This window comes from Cydia pomonella, chromosome 5 (assembly GCF_033807575.1).
Source record: "Cydia pomonella isolate Wapato2018A chromosome 5, ilCydPomo1, whole genome shotgun sequence".
Taxonomy (NCBI): domain Eukaryota; kingdom Metazoa; phylum Arthropoda; class Insecta; order Lepidoptera; family Tortricidae; genus Cydia; species Cydia pomonella.
This window is the reverse complement of record NC_084707.1, coordinates 15,466,644-15,491,719: the sequence shown is the minus strand read 5'-3', so window position 1 is coordinate 15,491,719 and position 25,076 is coordinate 15,466,644. Positions and strand designations below refer to the sequence as shown.

The 25,076-nt window shown below is 37.7% G+C and overlaps 3 protein-coding genes across 4 annotated transcripts; 2 read left to right on the top strand and 1 right to left on the bottom strand.

The window, feature by feature from the left end:
* On the top strand, positions 1-2,509 carry LOC133517836 (peroxisomal N(1)-acetyl-spermine/spermidine oxidase-like). The gene is made up of 2 exons (XM_061851283.1): positions 1-321; positions 405-2,509. The coding sequence occupies exons 1-2, from the start codon at positions 20-22 to the stop codon at positions 1,705-1,707; spliced, it is 1,605 nt and encodes a 534-aa protein (XP_061707267.1). The 5' UTR covers positions 1-19; the 3' UTR covers positions 1,708-2,509.
* Positions 2,510-6,632: 4,123 nt separating this feature from the next.
* LOC133517840 (BTB/POZ domain-containing protein 6-B) lies at positions 6,633-10,085 on the bottom strand. 2 transcript variants are annotated; one of them, XM_061851287.1, is made up of 2 exons: positions 9,710-10,085; positions 6,633-8,981 (listed from the first exon to the last, which is right to left on the bottom strand). In XM_061851287.1, exons 1-2 carry the CDS (start codon positions 9,794-9,796, stop codon positions 7,644-7,646), a joined length of 1,425 nt encoding a protein of 474 aa, XP_061707271.1. In that variant the 5' UTR covers positions 9,797-10,085; the 3' UTR covers positions 6,633-7,643. The 2 variants fall into 2 exon arrangements, with proteins under 2 accessions (XP_061707271.1, XP_061707272.1); XM_061851288.1 differs by having other exon boundaries at positions 9,455-9,840.
* Positions 10,086-11,018: 933 nt separating this feature from the next.
* Positions 11,019-24,903, top strand: LOC133518229 (uncharacterized). The gene is made up of 12 exons (XM_061851861.1): positions 11,019-11,299; positions 11,840-11,892; positions 14,473-14,611; positions 15,804-15,905; positions 16,319-16,484; positions 16,806-16,918; positions 18,629-18,698; positions 19,098-21,902; positions 22,501-23,034; positions 23,612-23,791; positions 23,882-24,133; positions 24,355-24,903. The coding sequence occupies exons 1-12, from the start codon at positions 11,225-11,227 to the stop codon at positions 24,555-24,557; spliced, it is 4,692 nt and encodes a 1,563-aa protein (XP_061707845.1). The 5' UTR covers positions 11,019-11,224; the 3' UTR covers positions 24,558-24,903.
* The last annotated feature ends 173 nt before the right edge of the window (positions 24,904-25,076 follow it).

The window sequence follows — 25,076 nt, the reverse complement described above, 5'->3', positions numbered from 1 at the left end:
TTTAAAGTACAACTTCACGATGAAGTCATCTCGTATGAAACCACTGTTCACAAGAGCCCGTGTAACATTGAAAAAGCTTCTAACAGGGGATGATAAAGATGACGCCAAAGAGTTGTCAACATTTATACAGCGAAGGCTGGCGAGCGATGCAGTCGCTGTAGTGGGACAGGAAAAATGCATGATGGACGCGTGCAGCATCGGACCCTGCTGCCAGGAACCGCGAGTGGTCATTGTCGGCGCCGGCATGGCGGGTCTTTCCGCGGCATACAGGCTCAACCAATGCGGAATACGCAATTTTGTAGTTCTCGAGGCCAAAGAAAGGTACTTATATACAAAAATTGTGTAGTATAATGTAACATTATTTATTTTTACTTGTTGTAAAGTTATTCATATCATTGTTATAGACCTGGAGGAAGAATTCATTCCTGTTGGCTTGGAGACTCTGTCATAGAAATGGGTGCGGAGTGGATCTATGGAGCTTGTCTTCCTAATTCAGTATATACTCTCGCATCACAAGACAGGCTTCTACAAATGCCATTACCTCGCTTAGACCCCTCACGTGGTTTGTTCTGCACTAGCGAAGGACGTGCAGTTGATTTGCCCGTAACAATTACAGCTTACCATACTTTTCGGCAAATAGAACAGCAAGCAGCAAATCTTTTCAGACTAGGTGGCGACTGTTGTCATGGAACTTTACTTAATTTTATCGGTTTGCGTATACAACAAGAATTGCACAACTTTCCAGAAGACCAGAGGTATGATGCTGCCCGAGTGATGTTTGGTTTGAGTAATATCTTGCGAAATAGGTGTGGTGATGATTTGTCCCTTGTCAGTGCTGATCAATACGGAAGTTACATTGAACTACCTGGAGGAAGTGTTAGAGTTCCGTTAGGATACGTAGGAGTGATGGCTCCACTACTTCGAGGCTTACCAGATAATAGCATACGCTACAATAAAGCTGTAAATGTGATCCGATGGGGTGAAGGCGCTACTGGTCCTGGCAGAACATTGGTCAAGTGCTGCGATGGCGAAGAAATATCAGCAGATTATGTAATCGTTACAATATCTTTGGGTTGCCTTAAATGCCAGGCTGATAAACTGTTTGCCCCGCCTCTTCCCGGATGTAAATTGGATGCCATTTGCAATTTAGGTTATGGGCTTTCTGATAAAGTGTTTCTTGAATATGCGGAGCCATTCTGGGTGTGTCACGAAGGTAATTTAAAACTAGCTTGGTCTGCTGAGGAGTTGCAATGCCGATGTGATTGGACTCGCGGTGTGTGTGCTGTAGACGAATTGCCTGGTAGTAAGCATGTTTTGTGCGCTTGGGTTTCGGGACAAGAGGCCGCCGCGATGGAATCTATGGTAGACAACGATGTGGCAGAAGGAATAACGTTATTACTGCGACGCTTTACTGGTAATCCATGTTTACCTTACCCCCAAATGATGCTACGATCAAGATGGGCTTCTGATCCTCACTTCTGCGGGGCCTACTCGTACATGAGCTGTTGTTCTACTGTGAGCCACCAATGCGAGCTGGGCACGCCTGTGCCTGGTCCGTGTGAACCTGTGGCGCCAAAGCTACTGTTTGCCGGCGAAGCAACAGTCCCTGGATTTTTCGCTACTGTACACGGAGCCAGATTAAGTGGGATCCGTGAAGCCGAACGTGTCGTACTCCTTACCAAAAAGTTCGAAGGACCGCCTCGATGACGCATACGGGTGGCTTGGTGTCCGTCTATGAGTGGTGTGGTGTCAAATGTGTGTATGGTTGGACCGGCATAAAAATGCAATAAGTATAAGCCGGTCGAGATTTCGCTATACTATCGCCACTTCACTTATTGCGTTTTGTTACGATTTAGTCTTGTCAGGGAAGAAATTTGTGTTAATAAACATTGCTAATTTACAACACAAATACGACTTTATTTTAATAGATATGGGAGCGGTCACCACCGGTATCCCTTAAGTTCCGGTACTACTAAACTATTATTCCGATCCGTTATTTAAAAACTTACTAGTACATTAATAGTCACAGAAATTAAACCCCGGTTGTTGTGGGTTACCGCCGTGCAGTGTGAGAAAAAAACCTGTAATAACATAAAACATACCCTATATTAGATTCAGGGGGTTAGGTCCTTTGAAACTGTAATAAATTCAATCACCTTACTGATGATCCCAAGTATTCCAACCATATGGGACAAGGCCAATTTTTATTTTGTTGTTGAATTTTTTTCGTCACATTTCGATAAAATTTGGCTGGTGTGAAGAGATCCTCATTCTGGGCGGGATAAATACGAAATCACAACTTTACCCGAAAAAAATTAACTTATGTAATTTTAAACTTATTAAATTATGTAATAAAAATTTTAGATTTTTTGGAAATACGGTGAAACTGCGCTTATATTGGATAGAATAGGGAACTCTATTTACCAAAATAAAAATGGGCCACGTGCATGTCGGGTCATGCTCAGTGTAGGGTTTCGAAGTTACCATTCAGTCAGAACCGGCCAAACGGGGGCTATTATTAAGTATCATGTATATTACAAGCATAAGGGACTAAGGGAGTACCTTCGCAGCACTCTGTACATCTTTTTACTAAGAGGATTTTTTGCAATAACTCTAAAACGCCTGGATCGTTCGTGCTCGCTATAGTTTTCGTTAAAGAATTTATTAAGCTTTTGTTTCACGATATTTTTCATATTTGTAGACCCATGGTTCAAAAGTTTGACACATTTTTTTTGTTTCGGAGCGATTATTTCCGAAAATATTAACTTAATCAAAAATATTTTTTTTTATTATTACACCCCCACATATCTCCAAAGTTTGCCGACGAAAAATTATGAAATTTTATATCGTATTAACATTACTATACATTTTATAGGAAAAAAAATCAGGCCTCTATCTTGCAATTGTTTTAGTAACAAAAAACCTTTCCGAATTCAGTTTGCAATTTAACCAACTTTAAGTGTGTTTATTATATTACACTTGAAATTCCTATGAGATTACATTAAATACACCCTTTTTCAAATAATAGAAGAATTTTTAAAATCGGTTTACATGATAGAGAATTATCCTCGAAAAACCAACATAAGTGCATTACATCACGCAAAGTAGTTAGACAATTTGCCGATAGATGGCAATGTACACAATTATACTTAGTATAGGTACTTCTGTTCAAATATCTTTCGCCTTTATAGTTACACGAGATAATTCAAAGTTTGTACGGAACCCTCGGTGCGCGAGTAAAACGAACTCGCGCTTGACCTGTTTTTTAGGGTTCCGTAGCCAAATAGCAAAAAATGGTACCTTTATGGATTCGTCATGTTTGTCTGTCAGTCTGTCCGTCCGTATGTCACAGCCACTTTTTTCCGAAACTATAAGAACTACTTATACTGTTGAAACTTGGTAAGTAAGTAGATGTATTCTGTGAACCGCATTAAGATTTTTACACAAAAATAAAAATAAAAACAAATTATGGGGTGTCCTTAATTACTTAATTTTTTTTTCATCAAACCCATACGTGTGGGGTAGCTATGGATAGGTCTTCATAAATGATTTTGAGGTTTCAATTTTTTTTTTCTAAACTGAATAGTTTGCGCGAGAGACACTTCCAAAGTGGTAAAATGTGCCCCCCCCCCCCTTTTAAATATAGACTTTATTTTGTTTACATTCAGTTAGGAAATTCAATGAATTAAAATCATCACGTGCTGGCTACTAACAACAACATAGTAACATTAGTAACTCATTTAACTGCGCACTGTGCGGAATGGGTACGCGTGGCCTCTACACGTACACAACACTATCATGCAAACATACCATAAACATATTGCCAGGTGAGCGGAAGAGAATTATCGTATTTGAGTGTCGTACCGATGAAAAAAATATCGTACGCCTATCAAAAAGGCACTACTCCCAAAATTTCTTGCAAAATAAGCTTACATGTCCAAAGTATAATCAAACAAAACGCAATTTTCGTCTAAATACTCTAAATTGCGCAAAAAACAGTTTTATATTTATGTATTGTTATGATAGATCCAAATGGTTTACAGGAAATTTCGATATCTTTGACGTAAACCACAAGTTGCTGAACACCCAAAATGTGCTAATTGTAGCCTATTTCGCAAGGAAAGCGTGATACTTTGGTGGCATCGTCTAAGGGCTGAAATTATCGTACTTTTGCGTACGATAATGCTCTTGGGAACGTACAACGTACCGGAGCCCAAATTATCGTACGTGTACGGCAATTATCGTACGCCTGGCAACACTGAAACATACACAACGATGATGTCAGAATGCTTATATTGACAAATTATTTTTCCTGCCTCAGAGCGTTGTAAAACTTGCCTCAGGGTCACGTAAAATGTATGCATTTAAGAAATTACACTGTCTTATACTAGTTCGTCTGAAGGCGGAAATTAACTTCGTAATTTTTGCACAAATATTCTTGTTACATCGCTTTCTTAAAGGCCGGTACAGACGGACTGCAACTTGTATGGGAACTGCATGCCGACTGCACTCCAACTGCAACGTCGACGTGCAGTTCCCATACAAGTTGCAGTCGAGTTGCAGTCCGTCTGTACCGGCCCTTAATGTCTATAGAAACTTAGAGTGTACTTGCACAAACATTCAATAAAACATTTGATAGTTTCATATTATGTACAGTCGAGTTCATAAATATGTATAGGTAATTTTTTTTCACCTTATTGCAATGGATTAAGGTTAAGGACTGTATACATATTTATGAACTCGACTGTACTAGCTGAGTATGTACAGTCAGCAAAGTTATTAGTTTTATTAGCTTGGCAGCCCTGCATACACATTGGTATGCAGGGGTGCTTAAGCAAATAGTTTTGCCGACTGTTCAAGTTTACCGTAGTACACTCAGCAACGATAATAATGGATAAAACAACGTGCCAAAAGTAACTGTATCTGCAACCTCCAAGTATCCCGTATACTTGCAATACCTCAAAAAGAAAAAAAAACTAAGGATCACTCGTGTGTCTGTCTGCTTGTCCGTCGATCGCATCCAATTTTTTCCGAAACTACTATGCTCATAGAGTTGAAATTTGGTAGTAGACGAGTAATTAAATAATTTTAAACATGGCCACCGAAAAATAAAAAAGTTTTACAAATGTAAATGAAAGTGCTTGTTAAATTAGAGATACCTATATCTCTAATAAAGAATTAAATAAAGCTTTTCATTATTATTTATTATTATTATATCTCTAATACGGTTCGCATTTAAAAAGATAAATGTTTGCATTATAATTGTTTTGCATAATTATAAAGACAAAAATCATAAAGAGCATAATCAAAAAGAGGTATATCTTTTTGTATAATTATTAGAGAATGTTTTACGGTGATAAACGTAATAGATAGGTACAGTCAGCGTCAAATACTTTGTAGCAGTCAAAGTGGCCAAATAGTTCGGTACACCATACTACATATAGGGTGTACCGAACTATTTGGCTACTTTGGTTGCCACAAAGTATTTGACGCTGACTGTACCTACTTTTGACGTACATTATTGATGTTGAATGTACACTGCATGCACTGCACTGCACTGCACAACATGAATATAGTACATAATATATTGACATCACTAAGTACCTACTACATTTACGCTATTTGTTGATTAGGGCAAAACCAGTGGGTAATAACTGTTTATTCATTTGTAACAAAAATATGTATAGGATAGTTGGTAGAGTAGGTACATCAAAATAAAGCTCAATGTGCCTTTTATTTTATGACATGTAAGTACTACGAATTACGATGTCATATTGAAATTTTCATTATTATACACCGTGTTTTTATTGAAATCCGTTAACTCCGGGGTATGCGTAAGTACGTTTAAGGAAACTATATGGCACAGTTAATAAAATAAAAAATATTTTTGTTTTTTATTTTTATAAAAAGTAATTAAATGTTGCATACTTATAGCGTTGTTGTAACACGAGCACTACAGTTAATTTAACCAAACAATCGACAACTGTGACATATCAATGTCATTTCGAACATCAATCGTCCGAGATAGTACTTATGTTTAGTAGTAAATGTATAAACTCGTATTGAACACGTAAGGCAAGTGTATACGCTCGTAAGGGCTATATAACATAAAATTAAATTATGGATTATCTCCGAAATGGAGTTAATTAGAATACCGGTGTCTTTGAGAAAGTTACTTAATTTAAGCTCAGGAATGCTCTCTTGAAATTAAAGTAAAAAAAAACACGGTGTATACAGTACAATCTCACTAATCTGGCACTAATGTTGACACAAAGAGAGCCGGATTACTGGAAAATTCAGATTAAGTATTGGAAGTTAGAGCAAATCTGCTAATTAAGTATTGTGTGTTTTTAGTATATCGCAGCAATTACACTATACTACTAATAATAATATCCTAAATTCAAAGAAAATCGTACTGTTATCTAGATTTTAGGCATTTATAAGAATATTCAAGAGTGATAATGTAAACGCACATAGTAAGTGCATCCCTATATTAGTGCCGGACTGGTGCCGGATTACTGGGTGTACTGGACCATCGAAGTGCCGGATTACCGAGATTATACTGAAATGTGCAATTTTGCATGAAAGTACAGAATGTGCTGGTATGACTGGGACTTTAAAAGAATCCGCAATTTTTGGGTTGGTAAGTAGATTTAATGAATTAAGCCACCTAATTATTACTCAGATTAATAGGACAACACGTTTACGAGATACACAATTCCGGTTTTATGAACTGAGGGCCTACCGATCCGATAGCGAATATGGCCATACTACGTGGCCCATTTTTCACAGTATCTATCAGTGCCCAGCCAGTGCCTGTTATGTGGATTTGCACTATCCCTGACGACAGTGACTTTAAACATTTATTTTTCAACTAGAAAGTTAAAAAAATAATACTTTGCGCCAGTCTGGCTACACTGAGTTGTTGTGAGTTTCAAACGTGCTAAACGCTGCGCGCCATATTTGAATAAAGCTCGGAAAAGCGCCAGATTTCCCTAGAGGATATTGACTACGTGACCAAAACTGAAGACCCTAAGCTGTGTATTTCGAAAAACGTTATCTGCTTCTCTATTGCTCTTGCACATCCGAGGGATAGAGAAGCAGATAAAGAAATATCGAATTTCGGTTTCGGTAGGGCCTCTGTTGAGCTACTTTTAAACATCATCAGAAGACCGGAAAATAAATTAGGTTATAACAGCGAAGTTCGCAAATTGCGGGCATCTTTCTCTGTCACTCTAATTACACCTTCCTTTTAGTAAAAGAAAAAGATCTCCGCAATTTGCGAATTTCAGTTTTCACGGAAGGCCCTCTGTTCCCGTAATATACTAACATACAAGACAAATCTAAAACCATCCCCAAGATAATATTACACAGAGCATACATCAAAATCGGCCTAAAATTAATCACGAAAGTCTATCACGAACATGCAAACAGGTGGCCAGATAACACATTCTACAATAACAATAGGGAAAATGAATATGTCAATAAATTAGTGTAGTAGAGTAGGCATGATCCAGATCCTAGTTATAAATAGAGATTACTGTAACTATCATTAATTTATTTACACATCGAAATTAAGCTGTTTAAAAATTAATACTGAGATTTACAATCACAATACAAGTATGTGTGTTAATAAATATAAATTACAAACAATACTTTAACCCTCCAAGGAAACTTCCACTGACTCTGGCACTGGGAGACATATCATCAAACTCAAAACTAACTTTATGATCACTAAAAACCCGATCACGGTATTCGACAACATACGTAATTGCGTCGAATGTTTGCGACCACTGGAAAATTATTTTATACCATTTATCTTTTTTAACTAAGTATGGCTCAGACAACTCAATTTCAACTGAAGAGTCATAGTCAACAGTGTTCATAAAGTTAGTTAATTTAGTAATACTTTTATCTGATTCACATTCTACAGTAACAAAGAACTGTTCCGAATATGAGTTTCCTATGTTATTGCGGAAGTTTAGTACTGGGGCCATTCTAGTAGGTATACATAGAGAGTTGATGAAGACAGACTTGTTAACTTTTACCCTGCTATTAATGACATAGTTATTAGAATCTATGACAATGGGAGCAGCGGACCGCAGCGGGCGGCGATGGCAGAGGTCCCATTGCAGCTTTATTGGGCTCCGGGGAATTGAATGTAGGCTGCTAACATTCAACAATTGTTCATCGTCAGATTTATTCTTCTTAATAATGGAACCTATGTCTTTGGATTCTTCTAGTAGTAGAATATTGTCCTTACTTTCAATAATTTCCTCAAATTCACTAACTGTAAGAGCAGAAAATCTTAGTAACTTAAAGAAGCCATTTTCAATCAAAATCTTATGTCTAGTTTGCAGATCTTGAGGTAAATTATTCTGTTTGCAGTAATGTATAGTCCATTGAAAAACATGTAAAATCAGTGTCTTTTCCGATATATTCATATGATCACTTTCTAAAATGGTTTTCATACATGAACATGAGATCATGTTTTTATGCTCTTGCAATAGGTAATTAGCGTGTTCACAAAATAGCTTTAGCGCAAATGATACCAGCTGTTGGTCTTGCATATAATCAGGATAATTCAGGACTCTGATAACATTGTCAGTACTGATGTTAGCTAGTATGTATGCAATGCATAGATCTGACAAGTGTTCTAGTAAATATTTCCTGGACGCATACAGTAGTTCAAAGGCTTGTTCAATAGAAGGTATTTCAACTTTATCTGTATAAACATAATTCAGAAGAAGTTGGAAAATATCTGGTTCAATATCAGTAATAGCTATTTCTTCATTAGTGGAAAGGGGACCATAGAACATTGCTTCAAAGACGGGACTGCTGATGCCTAGAATCAACTTATGTGCTTTGAAGTACCTTCCCGCCACGGTGAATTTGCAGTCACTCCATTCATATGAGAGAAGCAACTTCTCCACTCGATCATATAGGCTACTATGTCTGAATGCATTACTCTGATACACCATCTGCAACAAATCAAATATCATTGTGAGCAAGTAGGTAGCTGATGGCTAGAGTATTAACCACGACAGGCATAAAGCAACAAATTTATCAATTTGTGATGTTGTTCAGCAGAAAACATGAAGCAAAAATTACATGAGAAGTTATAAAGCACTGCTAATAATGAACTAAGGAAAAAATGGTACTTAATGAAACCAGTGAAGTGGGAAGAACTGATGCACCCGGTTGTTTAGAGATGAGACATGAGAACATTCCTCTACATTCAGATATCTACATTTAGAAATAGAAAAATACATTTTTCACAGAGTGTTATGTCTAATTTACGAAATACTCAATATTTGGAATTAGTAGAATTTTTTTGTTAATAGTAGTTTGAAGATTGTGGTTCCAATGAAATTGCTTGCAAGTGTAAAGTAGTGCACAGAAACAAAAATATAATTATCTACAAGATCAATAATAATAAACAGGTTATACGGACCCTTTGTGCTGTTGATGAACTCGGCCTAGTTAACCTTGAACTTGATACACAATGACAATCTCAATACTTCTACGATGATAAACCACTAAGTAAACTAAACTTCTCTTATTCTAATTTTACACACGTTAATATAACAGAACACAATATTTACTGAATAATAATATATCAAATTAGAAAGGCCTTCTATTTTCAATTATCGGTAAAATCAATATCACGACAAGCCTGTAGACTTGGTAAAAAAAAAAACTTGCTCACAATACACGAGTTCCACTTGCTTGTTTTGTTTGCACCAACTACCGAGGCTTCCTTCGTCCTCCTCCCGCAGGCAACGGCAGGCGGCATCAAATCAAATTCGATGCGATGACATTGACATTGACAGTACTGGCTGTAGTGGGGCCGACAAAAAAAAAACTACAAGGGCTCCATAGACTTTACAAAAAATCGGCTGCGATATGCCTGCGATTATTGGTGGGTGGTACAATGCAACAGGGCGCATTTATAGTGCTAACAGACGGTTGCACCGGACCGCGATTTGGTCCGGTTGACTTATTTCTTACTCGCTTTCACTCATAGTTTTGTCCTTAACGGAACTAAATCCAAAATCGAAATTTCGTTATCTGCATTTCTATCGCTCAAATATATAAGAGTGTAAGAGAGGCAGGTTGCTTTCCGGTACGGTCCGTGGCCTGTTCGATAGAGTCCCATAGTAAGCTCAACAAGGCTTGTGTTGAGGGTACTTAGACAACGATATATATAATATATAAATATTTATAAATACTTAAATACATAGAAAACACCCATGACTCAGGAACAAATATCCATGCTCATCACACGAATAAATGACCTTACCAGGATTTGAACCCGGGACCATCGGCTTCATAGGCAGGGTCACTACCTCCTAGTGAGTATTATATTCTTTGGTCACTACCCACTAGGCCAGACCGGTAATGGGATTTTACCGTATTTATATAACTAAATAGGGTTGTTTCCAATTTTTTGAAACGCTTGTATTACATTCTATATTAACTAAAAGTTGCCCTAAAATTCAACTTTTATATTAAAAACGGCTTTAAATATGTTAAATTAACAAAATATGTTTTGACGGATGCTTTCGCGCCCAAAACGCTCTTTGAAAATTGTGTGACGTCACAGTTTACGGTTTGACAGATAACTACATACACACGTAGAAGATACGAGCTGTCAACGGACATTTGTCATTTGTTGTTTATCGCCTAACTGTCAACACTGTCAATCCGAGAGTTGTGGCGTCATCAGAATCTTCAATGACGTTTCGAGTTTGGTCACGTGACGTGTGCCAAAAGATATTTTAAATTCAATATTTACAAAAATATGGTCATTACAGGTCCCCTAAAAGTAGTTTAACATGTTCTTATAATTCATAAGAATTTATTGGGATACAATTCTGCCCTAGGATTTGTAGAAGGAAACAACCCTATTGTTACATTTCTTTCTCAATAAAAAAATGTGTTAAAGTACCAAAAAAAAATCCAAAAACATTTGACATTGACAGTTACGAAAATGAACTGTCATAGGGATTATGAGACCAAACTTGCGTCCGGTACGTCCGTCTGCTACTATCTGTGGTCCAATCAATAACTTACTTAAATAAAATAAAAACGATCTTATCTTTGTCTATGATCCATGTCCGCGGTCCGCGATGTTTGCCGGTTGTCGTGTGCTAATAATGTGAAAAACGGAAACGATGGCTTGTAAATAGTCGAATAGTGAATAAAAACAATTGTTTATATCATGGCCTCTTCAATGGATGAGTGTGTGCTGGATTTTGATATTGAACTTCTCCATCAACCAAGTAAATATGAACTGGTAAGTTAGGTTATGATCAAAATATTGTCCAACGCAATCCATTAAATAATAATGCATTTTAAATTAAAATTTTACTCTTGGTATGTTTAGAAATGGGCTAAATCATAACAGTGTATTAAACTATGACCTTTAAGTCTATTGGCTAGTTTAATGCTGGATTTCTAGTTGGCGGCAAACGTTGTATTACTTTGTTTAGTAATAACTATTAATTCTTATATATGAATTTAAACATTTCAGAATATTCGTTTGAATTACCATGCGTGATAAAACCTGACTCAAACCAGTATAGGACTTTTTTTTCTCTGAAAAAATCAGAAAATTTACAAATTTCTGGTTTAATGTAAAACACAATAAAATAACATTCGAACATTTCATACAGATACAAAGCTAACCAAATCTGATATGTGCGTGATATGAATTCAATAAATTAATATTTTAAACATATAATAGCTATTTACCACATAACAGACCCAATATTTAGGACAGAATCAAATTTTGGTAAGCACAACAATGATACATACCAATGTTCTTCTTTTTCAGGAAAAGGCTTTACATACAGTACGGGTCCTAAAAACTAAAATAACTCGGACAAGGTTAGTATTATTTATTTTACTATTATGGGTGAATCATCTTTTTCTTATCACTTGTTGCTATGGTTATGTTCTCCTGGGTAACTTTGAAAATCACAGTTTTCTGGTAATTAAAATACCCAAACATACATTTTTATGGCAATTATAAGCTCTACTTAGCATAATTTGTAGTATGATATTTCTTCTAACAAACTTTGATACTGATAGGCGGGTCCACACAGAGCGAGCATATTTGCAAGGCGATTTCTTAGTGCGCAAACCGGCTAGTGTAGACTTGCCTCGGCCGAGGCATGCTTATTGACTTCTGATGGGGATGTAGATGATGTAGATGTAGTGTAGGGACGCCCGGCCGGAAGCAGGCGGGCTGTCGATCGCGTGTTGCGTTCATTCAGCCCAGTTCCCTGTAGTTGGAGCTGCAGGTTACTGTCCCGGCGGCATTCTCATACCAATCTCCTCAAATCTTCTTGTTTTCCTGCAGAACAGAAGGACATCTTTAAGTTCGACGTCCTTTAGTTCATTTTCTATTAGTGAGTCGCAGTGCCGCGTAAATAATACATTCTGCTAGTAGGTGGAAGCTAGTTTCCTCCTTGCCACAGTGTGGACAGGAGGCGTCTCTGTTTATTTTCATTACCTTGAGAGTTGAGAGTGTTGTGACCAGTAATGATACCTGTCAGTATTCTCAGACTGCTCTTACCTAGTTTCAGAAGATACCTGGTTCTTTTGTGATCAATGCCCTTGACCATCATCTTGGACTGTCTGCAGCTAGTCTCTTCTTCCCATTCTCTCTGTGCTTCCATTTCTTTTACCTTTTCTATAACTCCCTTCGTGACATCCGCTGACATAGGTAGAGCCGGTTCCGGACCCATGTATTCCGTCTCCGCCCCTATCCTCGCCAGCTCGTCCGCTTTCTCGTTTCCTGTTACTCCCTGGTGCCCCGGCACCCATGCCACCGTGACACTTCTTTGCTTGCCTATCGAGTTTAGCTCCTCTCTACATTCTCTCACGAGAGCGGAGATGACTGATACTTTCTTCAGTGCCTTCAGTGCTGCCTGGCTGTCTGTATATATTACAACAGCACCCTCTTGCTTCACACTCTCTTTGATTATACGTGCACAGCGCGCTATTGCACATACCTCAGCTTGGAACACGCTAGCATATCTACCTAATGATATTGATACTTTTTCTCCCAGTTTAGGGATCACAATGCCCGCTCCTGCTAGTTTCGTTGAGCTTCTTCTCGAGCCATCCGTGAAGCAGATTGTCGTTGGGTGTTTGACTTCCACTTTCCAGTTGTCTCTCTCTCCTATATGTACCCTGTACTTCTTGTCGAATATCTCCTGCCTTTTTATAAGGTCATTGTTTGCCATCTGATGGGGATGGAATAATAACAAAAAAGTTGATCATTGGCTGAAGTATGTGTGTAGGCATAACTGGAGAAGTTCTCAGAAGGTCAAACACAATTATAAAACCAGCAGGGCTGAACTGACTTACAGAACCATCACATCCAGAATATCATGGAAATCAATGAAAGAGGCATACCAGCCATCCTCAAAATAAAAAGTGCTAAAGTTTACTAATCTGGTAGACTTTCTCAAAGATCTGCCATCCTCAAACTAAAAGTTGGTTTAAAGTCCAATTTAGTTAGAACCCTAAATTGGACATTCCATAGCATGAGTGTGGAACAACTAGGCCCCTCAGATAATAATTTTTTTTTGTTAGATTTAACCTTATATAGGTTATAGGTATTTGCGGGCTTGGTTTCCGCAACTCGACGTCATATTATCGCGCCTGTTTTGCGTCGTGGGTTGTCGGCACTACTCTAGCCAACTCAACACTACCAAGAAGCCTAGCAGACCCTTGATGTTGCTAATGACTTCTGGGAAAGACCCCGGCAAACCAAGGTATTGTGCCCAGTATTCTGGGCATTCAAGAATGACGTGGGCGGCTGTCTCCTCTGCCTCCATGCACACCCTGCAGTGGGGGCTATCTGTAACACGTAGGCTTAATAGGTGTTTGTTTAGTGGGGCGTGGCCGGTTATGGCCCCAGTCAAAAGCTGGAGCTCTGGCCTCTTCAGCTGTCTCAGCCTCCTTGGCAAACTGGGGTCGATTGTCGGGAGGGCTTCCTTCGCCTGCCTGCACGTGCCTAGGTTAGACCAGTACTGCTGGTGTTTTACCTTGGTGTTGTGTCTCAGCATGTTCCGGAGCCAGGCATAAGGCAGCAGTATAATTGGCTCCGGTCCTGCCACCTTCAGTTCTGAGCCTCCTCTCGCCAATATGTTGCTTTGGCTGCTTCGTTACCTCGCGAGTTGCTGTGTCCCTTGATCCACTGCAGAGCTATGCTGGTGGTGGTGCAAACCTCTGACAGAGCTTTGTGACATAGTACTGACCAACTATCAGAGAGTATGTGGATGAGGTAGTCCAATACTTTCTTTTGCATTATGATGCCCATACATTCTGCCGGGAAGACTGTGTTGTGGACACCTAGTGGTGTTGAGATATGTATGTCTAGGTCGAATACTCCAGCGCCTGACCTTGTCTTTGATCCATCCGTGAAGATTTAACCTTACTATTGTACCTTTTCAGTGATGTCCTTAAAAAGTATTACGCAAAAGTAGCAGAATGCAAACAACTGGAAGACCTTGCCCTTGCAGCAAAGGAGGACTATCAAAATGCGTGTATGGAAAACCTGACATTTAGAGAGCACAGTGCTGGATTGGAAGAGGTAATAAATTCAATTATTATCAGAACTTGCTTGCTTTTACCACAGAATAAGTAATAGTACTACTGTATAGAAACGAAAGTCCCTACAAAACTGAAGTTTGGCAGCGATTCTGGGTCATATCATGTTGTCCCTTTCCGAATTTATGGCATTTTCCCTTTCGGCTATTTAGGGTTGTCAAAATAAATTTATATTTTCTCATCTGTGACTGTGCACGGAAAGGGACATCAAGTATTGCTAACCCTAATAATTGCTTGTAGCAATGCTGAGCCGAACGAGCACGCCCTAACCTGGAGTTCCCTTCCCCCCTGGTTTTGTTTTGTTGGTTCTTCTTATGTATCACTTTTTATAAAACTCATAAGCTTACAATTGATGTGAGCTCATTTATCAAGCATGGATTCATCATCATCATCATTCCATGTTTTAGAGGATTTAACAACTGGAGTCGCCTTTAAGAGCTTACCCCTCTGTTGAAAACCTTGGCCAATAGTCATATTTCGGCCGACTCTTTTGTACAGAAAATAATTAATAGTTTAAAAACACTAGAAAAACACACTTTTATAAAAACCAAAAAACGACTATGATACGATATTCCATCAAGGAATGCCAGTGCCTATCTTCCGGCTATATTATCAGACCTTGAAACCTAGTCGTAGTCAAAGTTCATTACAAGACTTTTCTAACAAATCCAAAATTCCAAACACAGCTATGATACTATGTTCCATCATGAAGTTCTAGTTCATATCTTCCGGCTCCATCATCAGATCAGTGCGACAGTACCATATTATTGTATTGTCATCAGAACTACATACAGCTGCCAATTTTCAATATTTTCATGACGCTACGATCCTTGGAAGATGGTTAAATTAGTTACCTTAGATTGCATTACATAGTTAGTTACATACAGGTCGACGTAATGAAAGCGACGTAATGTTAATTACAGACAAGGTGTCTCCAGTTGTTAAATCCTCCAAGTTTCATGCAGACAAAATCGTGAGGAAGGGCTAGTGTTATAATATAACGATCAAAATAACTTGTTTGATTTTGATCGTTATATTGTTATACTAGCCCTTCCTTTTAATTGTGTTTCCAATTCAATATCAATTTTCAAATTAATTTATTGAAAAAAAGAGAAACATGTATAATGATATTAAAGATACATCATTAAAATTAGGTATTGTTTCTTTTTTTACAGGAAATCAAACGAGTGAATGAAGCACATAAAATATTAGGAGAAAAATACAATACTGTGCTTAACCAATATGAGGGAATTCAATCACATTCAAAACAATTGGAAGTAAGTTTCAAAAGTACAATTTCTTAAAATTTCCTAACTCTTCAAATTAATTAGTTTGTTATTAGTAAAATTACATTCTAAGATAATAAATAGTTTTTTATATATATTTGTCATGGAAGGGGTTAGGGCCCTTGTGTCCCACAGATGCAATATCTGAACAATGACAGTCAAAATTCAATTCCAAATGAGAAAAGCCTCATAATGGTTTTTGGCTCCCAAATTTAGATCCCTGGGACTTGAGGGCTATAATGAGGAATGATATTAAAATATAAAACTGTATGTAAATAATCTCTAGAAAGTGAATGAAGCTTACAAAAGCAAATTTTATTTTTCATATAATATTTTGAAAAAGGTTACTGCAGGCACGAAACACCAATTATTTAATTATTATTATATTACCTATTATTTTTTAGCTACTTGTGAAGGAAAATGAAACTACAATTGAATCTTTTAAGAATGGAAATCAACTAGAAAAGTCAACTTTCAAAGATTCAGAGAAAAAATGTTTATCACTTCAAAAAGAAATAAATTATCTGAAAAGAAATATCTGCCGTGTCAAACACGTCGTCCTCGGAAAGAGTAAGTTAAAAATAACTTTTTGTGTATTTTTTTATTCCTTAGCTTTCTATTACTTTAACAAAATACTTTACATATATGTACATTATTGGAATATACACATGTATTTCTCTAAGTAGAGTATTGTACATTGTTGTACATGGGCTTCCATAGTACATAATTTAATTACGTGTATCTTAACTTTTAAATAAATATTAATTTGTTTACAGAGAAAGTTAATTGTTGTACATGGGCTTCCATAGTACATAATTTAATTACGTGTATCTTAACTTTTAAATAAATATTAATTTGTTTACAGAGAAAGTTACAAAGGAAATTAAATTATTTTGAATAAGTATGGAAATACAGATGGCGGAAACGAAAATGATGGGGAGAACAGTTCTGATGAGGATACCTTTGAAGATTGCCTTTCACCTTTGGGTGCAGAGCTTGAAAATGTAAGTAATTATTTATTTATTTCATTACTACAATTTACAATGGTGGTTCCTATGGAATCCTATTGATCAGTATGTATACTAGCTATGCCTACTTCCTATTTATACTATTTTATAAGTTTTGTCAATATAGTCCATTAGGTAACAAATACTAGTGACACATTTAAACTATAGTTTAAAAACTAGTACATTTCGATGCTAGTGCGGAAAGAATGACATTTCCGCACGTGTAGCGAACGACGTTTTTAATACAGTTGCGAAAAAATAAGAAAAACAACAAGTACTTTTTTTATGCATGTTCCATAAGACAGAAACAATTGTAAATATATAAAATATTATACTATTATTACCTAAGTATCGTTATTTACGATTATTTGTGTATCGTATATTTAAATTGTATGAAAACGATATGGAATGTTGCCTTTGGAAACTTAAAAAAAACGCCTCTGCTTTGACAAGCGTTTCGGCAGCTATTCCGTTCCATTCAGACAACTTGTTAAGAACGGTTTTTCGATATTAAAAAATAAACGTGTTATAATGATGAAGAGGTAAGTAATAAAATATGAAATATGCTTATATTTATCATTTTTTACATTAAGAGTAGGTTTTTATGTTGATTACGACTTTTAAAGAAAACTAACATTATAGCCCATGGAATTGGTACATTTTACCTAACATCAAATGAGGTAGTTCTGTTTTTTTAATATGTCGGTAGTGATGAAATGGTATTAACAAATACAAGTTTTCGACCTCATAAGCCCTTAGGATCATTGAAAAGTACATGAAAATCGATTAAATTTTAGGACTTTTTTCAGTTGTTGTATTATTTTTCCACCAAAATCTGGAGTTACGGCAAAAGTGACTATGCACACTTTTAAGAAGAAGAAATTTGCAATGAATTGACTATATTTTTTTCTTAGTAAGCCCATTAGATAATAAGATACGGCTTCTCAAAAGTTTGTAAACTTTTGAACTAACTGTAACACAAAAAAGGTTATACCAGCAGCTGCGGTTGCAGGAAAGCCGGACTCAAATGCTCCGCTGTTTGCAACTACAGCAATGGTCAATAGTGCGAGAATATACAGGACTCGAGATGTGTGCCCACATAGAAAAATCATTCATTGATAATCCGCCATCAAATGACAATTTCGACCGGCCTGATTAGGTTGACGAAGAAATGCTACCACACACGTTGGCCCCAAAAGGAGTTCTGTGGATTCAGAGGACCAGCCTGATTCATCAAAGATATACAAGAGATACGAGTTATAACAATTTCCCTCGCTGTACTGTATATTATACACACAATGATCCGAAGCGCTTTCGAGGTCGAAAACTTGGAGTCATTACTATTTCATCACTACCAATATGTATAAAAAACAGAACTACCTCATTTGATGTAAGGCAACACCTCTTTTTTGGTATGATTTCCATGTATTTTTAACACTCATCAATAAGTAGTCATGAATTGGAACAAGTGGAAAAGTAAAAAGCACTAGTTCGCGAAATCCAACTTTCCGCACGCTAAACAGCTACGTAAAGTAGCACTTTTTGAGCAACTGTATTAAAAATGTGATTTTTGAGTCCAGTCTGGAACATTACTTTTTACTCGCCCAAAACCTATCTGAGTAACCTCTAAAAGCCTGTTAGGGTTCCGTTTGAATAGGGTGTAAACAGGATCCTACTAAGCTTCCAATTTTACATGTTTATTTTCAGGTTCTGGGTTCACCAGCTGGAAACAAAGATAAACCTGCACTCAAACTTCAAAGCAACAATATTAATGAAGGTAAAGTTGTATTTAGATATTTATACTATTTTATAAGCTTTTATTTAGTTGCAGCTGTCCCATTGTCTGTCTTTCTTTTTGTAATCATATCTTACAAGCTCTGTTTGACCCTCTTCCAGGATACCAATAAAGCTGAAGAATTTTAATTTTACGTACATAGTTGATCTGACGATGAAAACAGGTGGTAGCCATAGGAATTCTGTGATAAAACAAAGCTATCTAATTGTGTTTGGGGTTGTTAGAATTGTCTTGATGAGTATTTGCGATAAAAACTTGTACCAAAAATGTAAATTTTGCCAATAACTTATTTTAAATGAGTATTGTTAAGTTATTAATATCATATATGTATATTATAATGCTTTTGATTACTCAAACTCATTTTTTTTTTACACATTTCAGAAAATACAAATACCGAAGATGATTCTGAAAGTAGCACCGGAGTTGTCAGTTCAGATACTGGCCGAGGCTCGTCATTAGCGTGTAGCTTGGCCGGCTCTATACTGAGTCCAGAGTATTTCATTCACCACAGCCCTTCAAGCGGTGAAATCGTAGCTAGTAAAAATAAAATGGTTATCAGTATTGCCACAAGCCCTATTTTAACACGGGAGGTCACTAGTATTGCTACGAGTCCAATCATTTTTAATGATATCAAATCTAAAGAAATGGAAACTGAACATTCTGAACTATCAATTAAAGAAAGTTTGCACAATAAAACAAAATGCCCACCTATTATGATTGACAGAGTAGTTAGTCCCATATTTGTAACTCAGTACACCGATATGTCAACAAGCACAGACAAACATACAACCTGCGTGACCGGTATTAGTCCACTCAAGCGAAGTCGAAGAATAACTGACCGTAATTCTACCAGCGATCCCAACACTCAGGAGAAAGTGACCTTGGATATAAACAACATCAACGATTTCGACGACGAGAGTAGCGACGGAGAAATTCAGATGATATTCGATAAAATGCGGTTCAATCAGAATTTAATAACGCCCCTTCCCACCACTCCTGCCAAATCACGCACTGAGGTGGCATCAAATATTGCCACACAAACCGTGCTACACACGGCCGGAGTGTGCCCGGACGCGGTCAAACTAAAGGAAGACAATGCCGCCCTGAAAAACAAAGTAGATAAACTAGCCCAGCAAGTTACGAGCATGAACGATACATTTATTAAATGCTTCCTATCGATCCTCAATGCGAACACTACGAACACCGAAGCACAAAAAATGTTACGAGAGAAGTGTTCGCTGGAAGACGACAGAATGAATCTGTTCCAAAATCTGGAACCTAAAGCGGCCATCGTCGAACACAAAGAGATGATAGATAAATCCGACGTGATCAAAAGGATGGCCGGGTTCAAGGGTAGAAAATCTAAAATGAAAGAACTCTTCGACGACTCGTCGCCTCCGAGCCCCCGCGATGTGGTCGCCCCGGAGCCACCGCTGTCGCCGTCCCGCTCGCTGCCGCTGTCACCGTCTCGCTCGCCGCCGCTGTCGCCGTCCCGCTCGCCGCCGCTGTCGCCGTCCCGCTCGCCGCTACTGTCGCTGTCCCGCTCGCGGCCGCTGTCGCCGTCCCGCTCGCCGCTACTGTCGCCGTCCCGCTCGCGGCCGATGTCGCCGTCCCGCTCGCCGCCGCTGTCGCCGTCCCGCTCGCCGCCGCTGTCGCCGTCCCGCTCGCCGCCGCTGTCGCCGTCCCGCTCGCCGCCGCTGTCGCCATCCCGCTCGCCGCCGCCACCACCCTCGACCCCGCCCCGGTCACCATCCTTGTCGCCAGGGCCGGTGGACGCCGATGAAAACACCTCAAACATCAGTGATCTGCAAAACATTAGCTTCAAATCCAAAGACAACTTGCAATTTGAAGACCCGCTGTCAAACGAGGGATCGTTATCAGGTGAGGCGTTGTCCGACCGGGAGATATACGAACATGAAATTGTTGTCGAGTTGGCCCCGGATTCGAATGAAAGCGATAGGAGTAGCCTGCATGCGATTCTGATGGAGCAGCAACGATCCCCTCCCGAAGAGAAACCTATCAAAAGAACGCCAAAGAAGAGGTTGACAAAATTAGAAAAACTCCGAAAGAACATGGCGCCTCGCAGCAAGATAACGAAGGAACGATTGCCGGAAAGAAAAAGCCGACAAAAGTTACGTATCCAGCCGAAGCGCTTGACGGCGAATAAACAGAGGATTCTGGACGATTCCGTGTCCCCTGATAATAATAAGGCCGCTTATGAAAAAGCTTGTAAAGTTATGGCCGAATTGAAGTCTAAAGAAAAAGGTGCAAAGAAGAAATCTACTTCCGTTTCCACTCCGAAAAATAATTCTCTGAAATCTATTGAAATGTTGCCGTCCCCAGTTATTGAAAGTGGCGTCGAAATTCATAGGCACGAACAAAGTATTGTCCATGATAGCCTTGTGGTGGTAGAAAACATGTCACCTGTATCTCTAAATAAATTACGTGAAAAAAATTGTCCTATCAAAACTCGTATGACCCCAGATTATACCAAACAAGGTAATGAAAATAAACACACTTCCATAACTCCATCAAAACCTATTGAAAATATAAAATGCGTTGCTGCAGGAAAGAATGCATCCTTGCCAGGACTTCGAACTCGCAAGCAAAGTAAAAGCGAAAGTGAACAAGACTGTATTTCGGAAGTAACGCATTTTAATACAAATCACTTGAAATCTCCAGCTCTTAAAAGATACGACAGAAATGTAGTTCTTAATAAACGTGAAACTAATAATAATACGCAAATTCAAAGCTTGGTACAACATGATAATTGCATCATATTAGAGGATGAGAACGCGAATACTGAGGCAGTGCAACTCGAAAACCGAAAACGGCTTAAGCGCCCGGCATGTGATAAACCAGGTATTGCTCCGAAAAGAATTTTACGAAGTTCATCAACTCATCAATGTGAGAACGAAAATGAAGATATGACTTCTGAAAATTTACTTGACCAGAAAATAGAAACAAAAATACAAAGTGAAGTTGCTAAAGGTATTATTAGTTATGATGATCTGGACCTATTTAACAACACTGACGTCGACAAACCGGCTAAACGTGATCAACCAATGCCAGATGTTAGTGGTAATTCGGCAAAACAGTCAGAAAATAAAAAAAAGCCTGGAATTCTATGCACTTTCATAGATAAATATGGCAGGAAAAGCATGAAACATGCTCCCAAAATTCCAGGTAAGTCAAAAATGCTAGTCGTTTTTGCTGGAATATGACCAGTGATCGGCGTTTTGGTTGCAATTCGGGGTGAATGACCTCAATTATATAATGTATTTAATGTCTTATTTCGTATACTTCATTAGTATATTACCTACACTTAAATACTAATCTTTCGAGCAGTTTCAAAGGTATCGTGGGCTTAAAGGCGTATTAAATGCATATTAGATAGATAGATAGATAATCCGTTTATTTGTTTGCCACAATACACACAGGAAATACAATGAATAAAATGACAAAAAAACAGATAATACAAAATCATACGAGAGAAATACACAGTTATACAAAATAGAAGTAGAAAGAAAAAAATACATTGAAATAATACTGTTCCATACATATAGGAAATGTTGTGTGCGTCGCAGCAAAACAAAAGGGTTCTGGCTCACAATCAGTATTACGCTACACCCTATGGGAGAGGCACTATTACTATTCCAGCTTGATACCTATAGCGCGGTGTTGCATCCAAAACGTCCATCACTGAATCTGCCAAGCCTTTTAAATATAAGTGTATATATTTTTAATCTATGTGCCTTACTAACTTGCCTTGTTTTATTTTTAGATAATTCAATCAGTGCAATTTCTAAACAATTAGAAGATGGCGTGGCGCACATACAGAAGCTCCCTCCTCAAGATACAAAACAGGCAATGGACAAATTGGTCCAGGACTTGATCACCAAACCGGCAGATCATTTTATATCTGGGCTTATAAACTTCTTGAAGGAGCCTGCAAGAAAAATTGAGTCATATAATAAAATTTACGTTCCACACGCACCACCTATGACCAAAGTTGAGCAAATACTCATATATGTTGTGGCACAACTTAAACTTAACTGGGCCAATTTCAATGTAGTAGAAAGCACACTAAGCTTTATTGAATACACGCTATTCATGTTGAATCGGACACCAGAATTTGACGTTATTGACACTTTGTCACATTTTTATGCTGTTTTATGTAGATATAATAAGGATAGAAACCGCCTGAGGCTATTTATAATAGACGCCATGTATTGTCTTCAGTATAAAGCAGTGCCGCTTATAAAACAGTGCATGGAGGTGTGGATGCACATTTTACCGTTGGCGCATATGGGACTTGGTATGATTATTTGTACTTAATAATATCTCATAGTAACGTGATAAATTAATATTCAACACACCAGCTCGTTTAAGGTTCTCTTCATTCTTTAGAGACTGATGAGAAAGTTGCCATTTCCAATCCAATAGTGGCAAAGTAATTTGATGCTTATTTTGAGTGGTTCCCTCATTTTGGATAGTAGAATTGACTTTTAAGTTATAATTTAGAATGAAATTCAATAGCGTTCATTTGGATTTGATCTGTAATGTTTTACAGTCCGTATTATACTCGCGTTGGTGTGGTGGAAAATGTTGTGTTTAACTCAGTAGCAGAGTTTGTTTAACCCTTACAACGCTCTAGATTACATTTTTTGCAATATTTTCGTACTGGGGTATTAATATCGGTTCAAGAGGTTAAACAACTTTGCCCCCTTGTAAAAATATAATAACTATTATGGAAGACAAAAGTTGCATTAGTTTTCACCTTCAATTTGATTTCAAGAAGCTTAATTTAATAAACAGTGTGTTAATTTAGTTTGTCCATTGGTTTGTTTATCTATTCGTTAATTGACTTTAATAAAAAATATTCTTTCTTGCAGCTAAAAATCCCTTGGTCCAATGTCTTGTCTACCTACTGCACTTCTACAAATGTGAAGATAAATTCAATAGAGTGCAAGAAATTAGAAACATACTCCATAGGAAGTATTCCTATGAAGTCTCAGAGTGGAATGAACCTGGCATTCTTGAGATGATTCGAACCTCTATTCTGGAATTGAGAGGTATTATTATACTTATGAGTTTGCATACACAAATAACAAAATTATAATAAAAGAAAAATTATATGTATTAAAGTTAACTTTTTTTTTCAGACATTTCAGGTGAAAAGAAAATGGTAAGAATGTCTCTCATAATCATTGCAAAGAGGAATGGCGCACAATGGTGTCAAAAGCATATAATTAAAAACATGCTGCTGCCGATTATCGAACAAGCCAGTGTACCTGAGAGAATCAAACAGTTCTGTGTGGCTTTGCTGGGACCATTGCTGAAGCCGTTCCCTATGGAAATGAAAGTTCATTGTGAGATTGTAATGAACCAGTTGTTTGATATTCTGGACAGTAATCGTGAGTATTACTTGTTAACAATAAACACACCGCATTATACTTTCCAATCGCTTCTTCTAACCCAAAAATAATAGTCACTAGTCACTACCCAGTAATTTTGAAATTTATTTGCATACTCTTTATTAGATTGCCACCCGTTCGTATCGTGAGTCGTATCCCATCATCCCACATTTTAAATAAAACGCTCAATCGATATAATATGTTTGTCTTTTCATCTCCAGCTTCGCCACAAATGGAGGAGGCGGTTTTCACAAGCTTAATATTCATGAGTCGACACAACCTATACCGGGTGATCAGAGCATTGCTTTGCTGGACTCCAGAGAGTATCTCACCGGAATTTGAGGAACTAATGAGGAACTTTGTTAGAGAAAGGCCAGTGAAGTCGTGGAGGCAGGTGGTATCGAAAATCTTTATTCACAACTAAACAATTCAACTTGTGTGCCTGTGTGCGGACTATAGTGGAAATTATTTTAAGTGAAAGACAATATTCTAATTTCTTATAACTTTGACTCTTATATGTAGGTCAAGTTAAGCTAAGCGAATATGAATTATTAAAGAAGGTTGCCCAAAGCACCTTAGTACTGCAACCTAATTAAGTACCTAAGTATATTATGTAAGAAACTAAGCTTAGCTTAAGGAGCTTGAGTCATGTAAATAGTATCTTTAATTACACTACATCTGTGATCGAGTAAGATTTAATTTCGTTTACTTCATTTTCGAAGTACCTAAAATTAAATAAATGGTAATAAAATAATATAAAACTAACTAAATATCTTTTATTCTATTTCACTATACTTTACATTGCCAATATCTGGGAGACCGAGCTTTGCTCGGAAAACATAAAAATGCTCGTTTTCCCAGAGATAAGACCTAGATCGATTTTTCGCCCCTGAAAACCCCCATACATCAAATCATTAGAGCCGTTTCCGAGATCCCCAATATA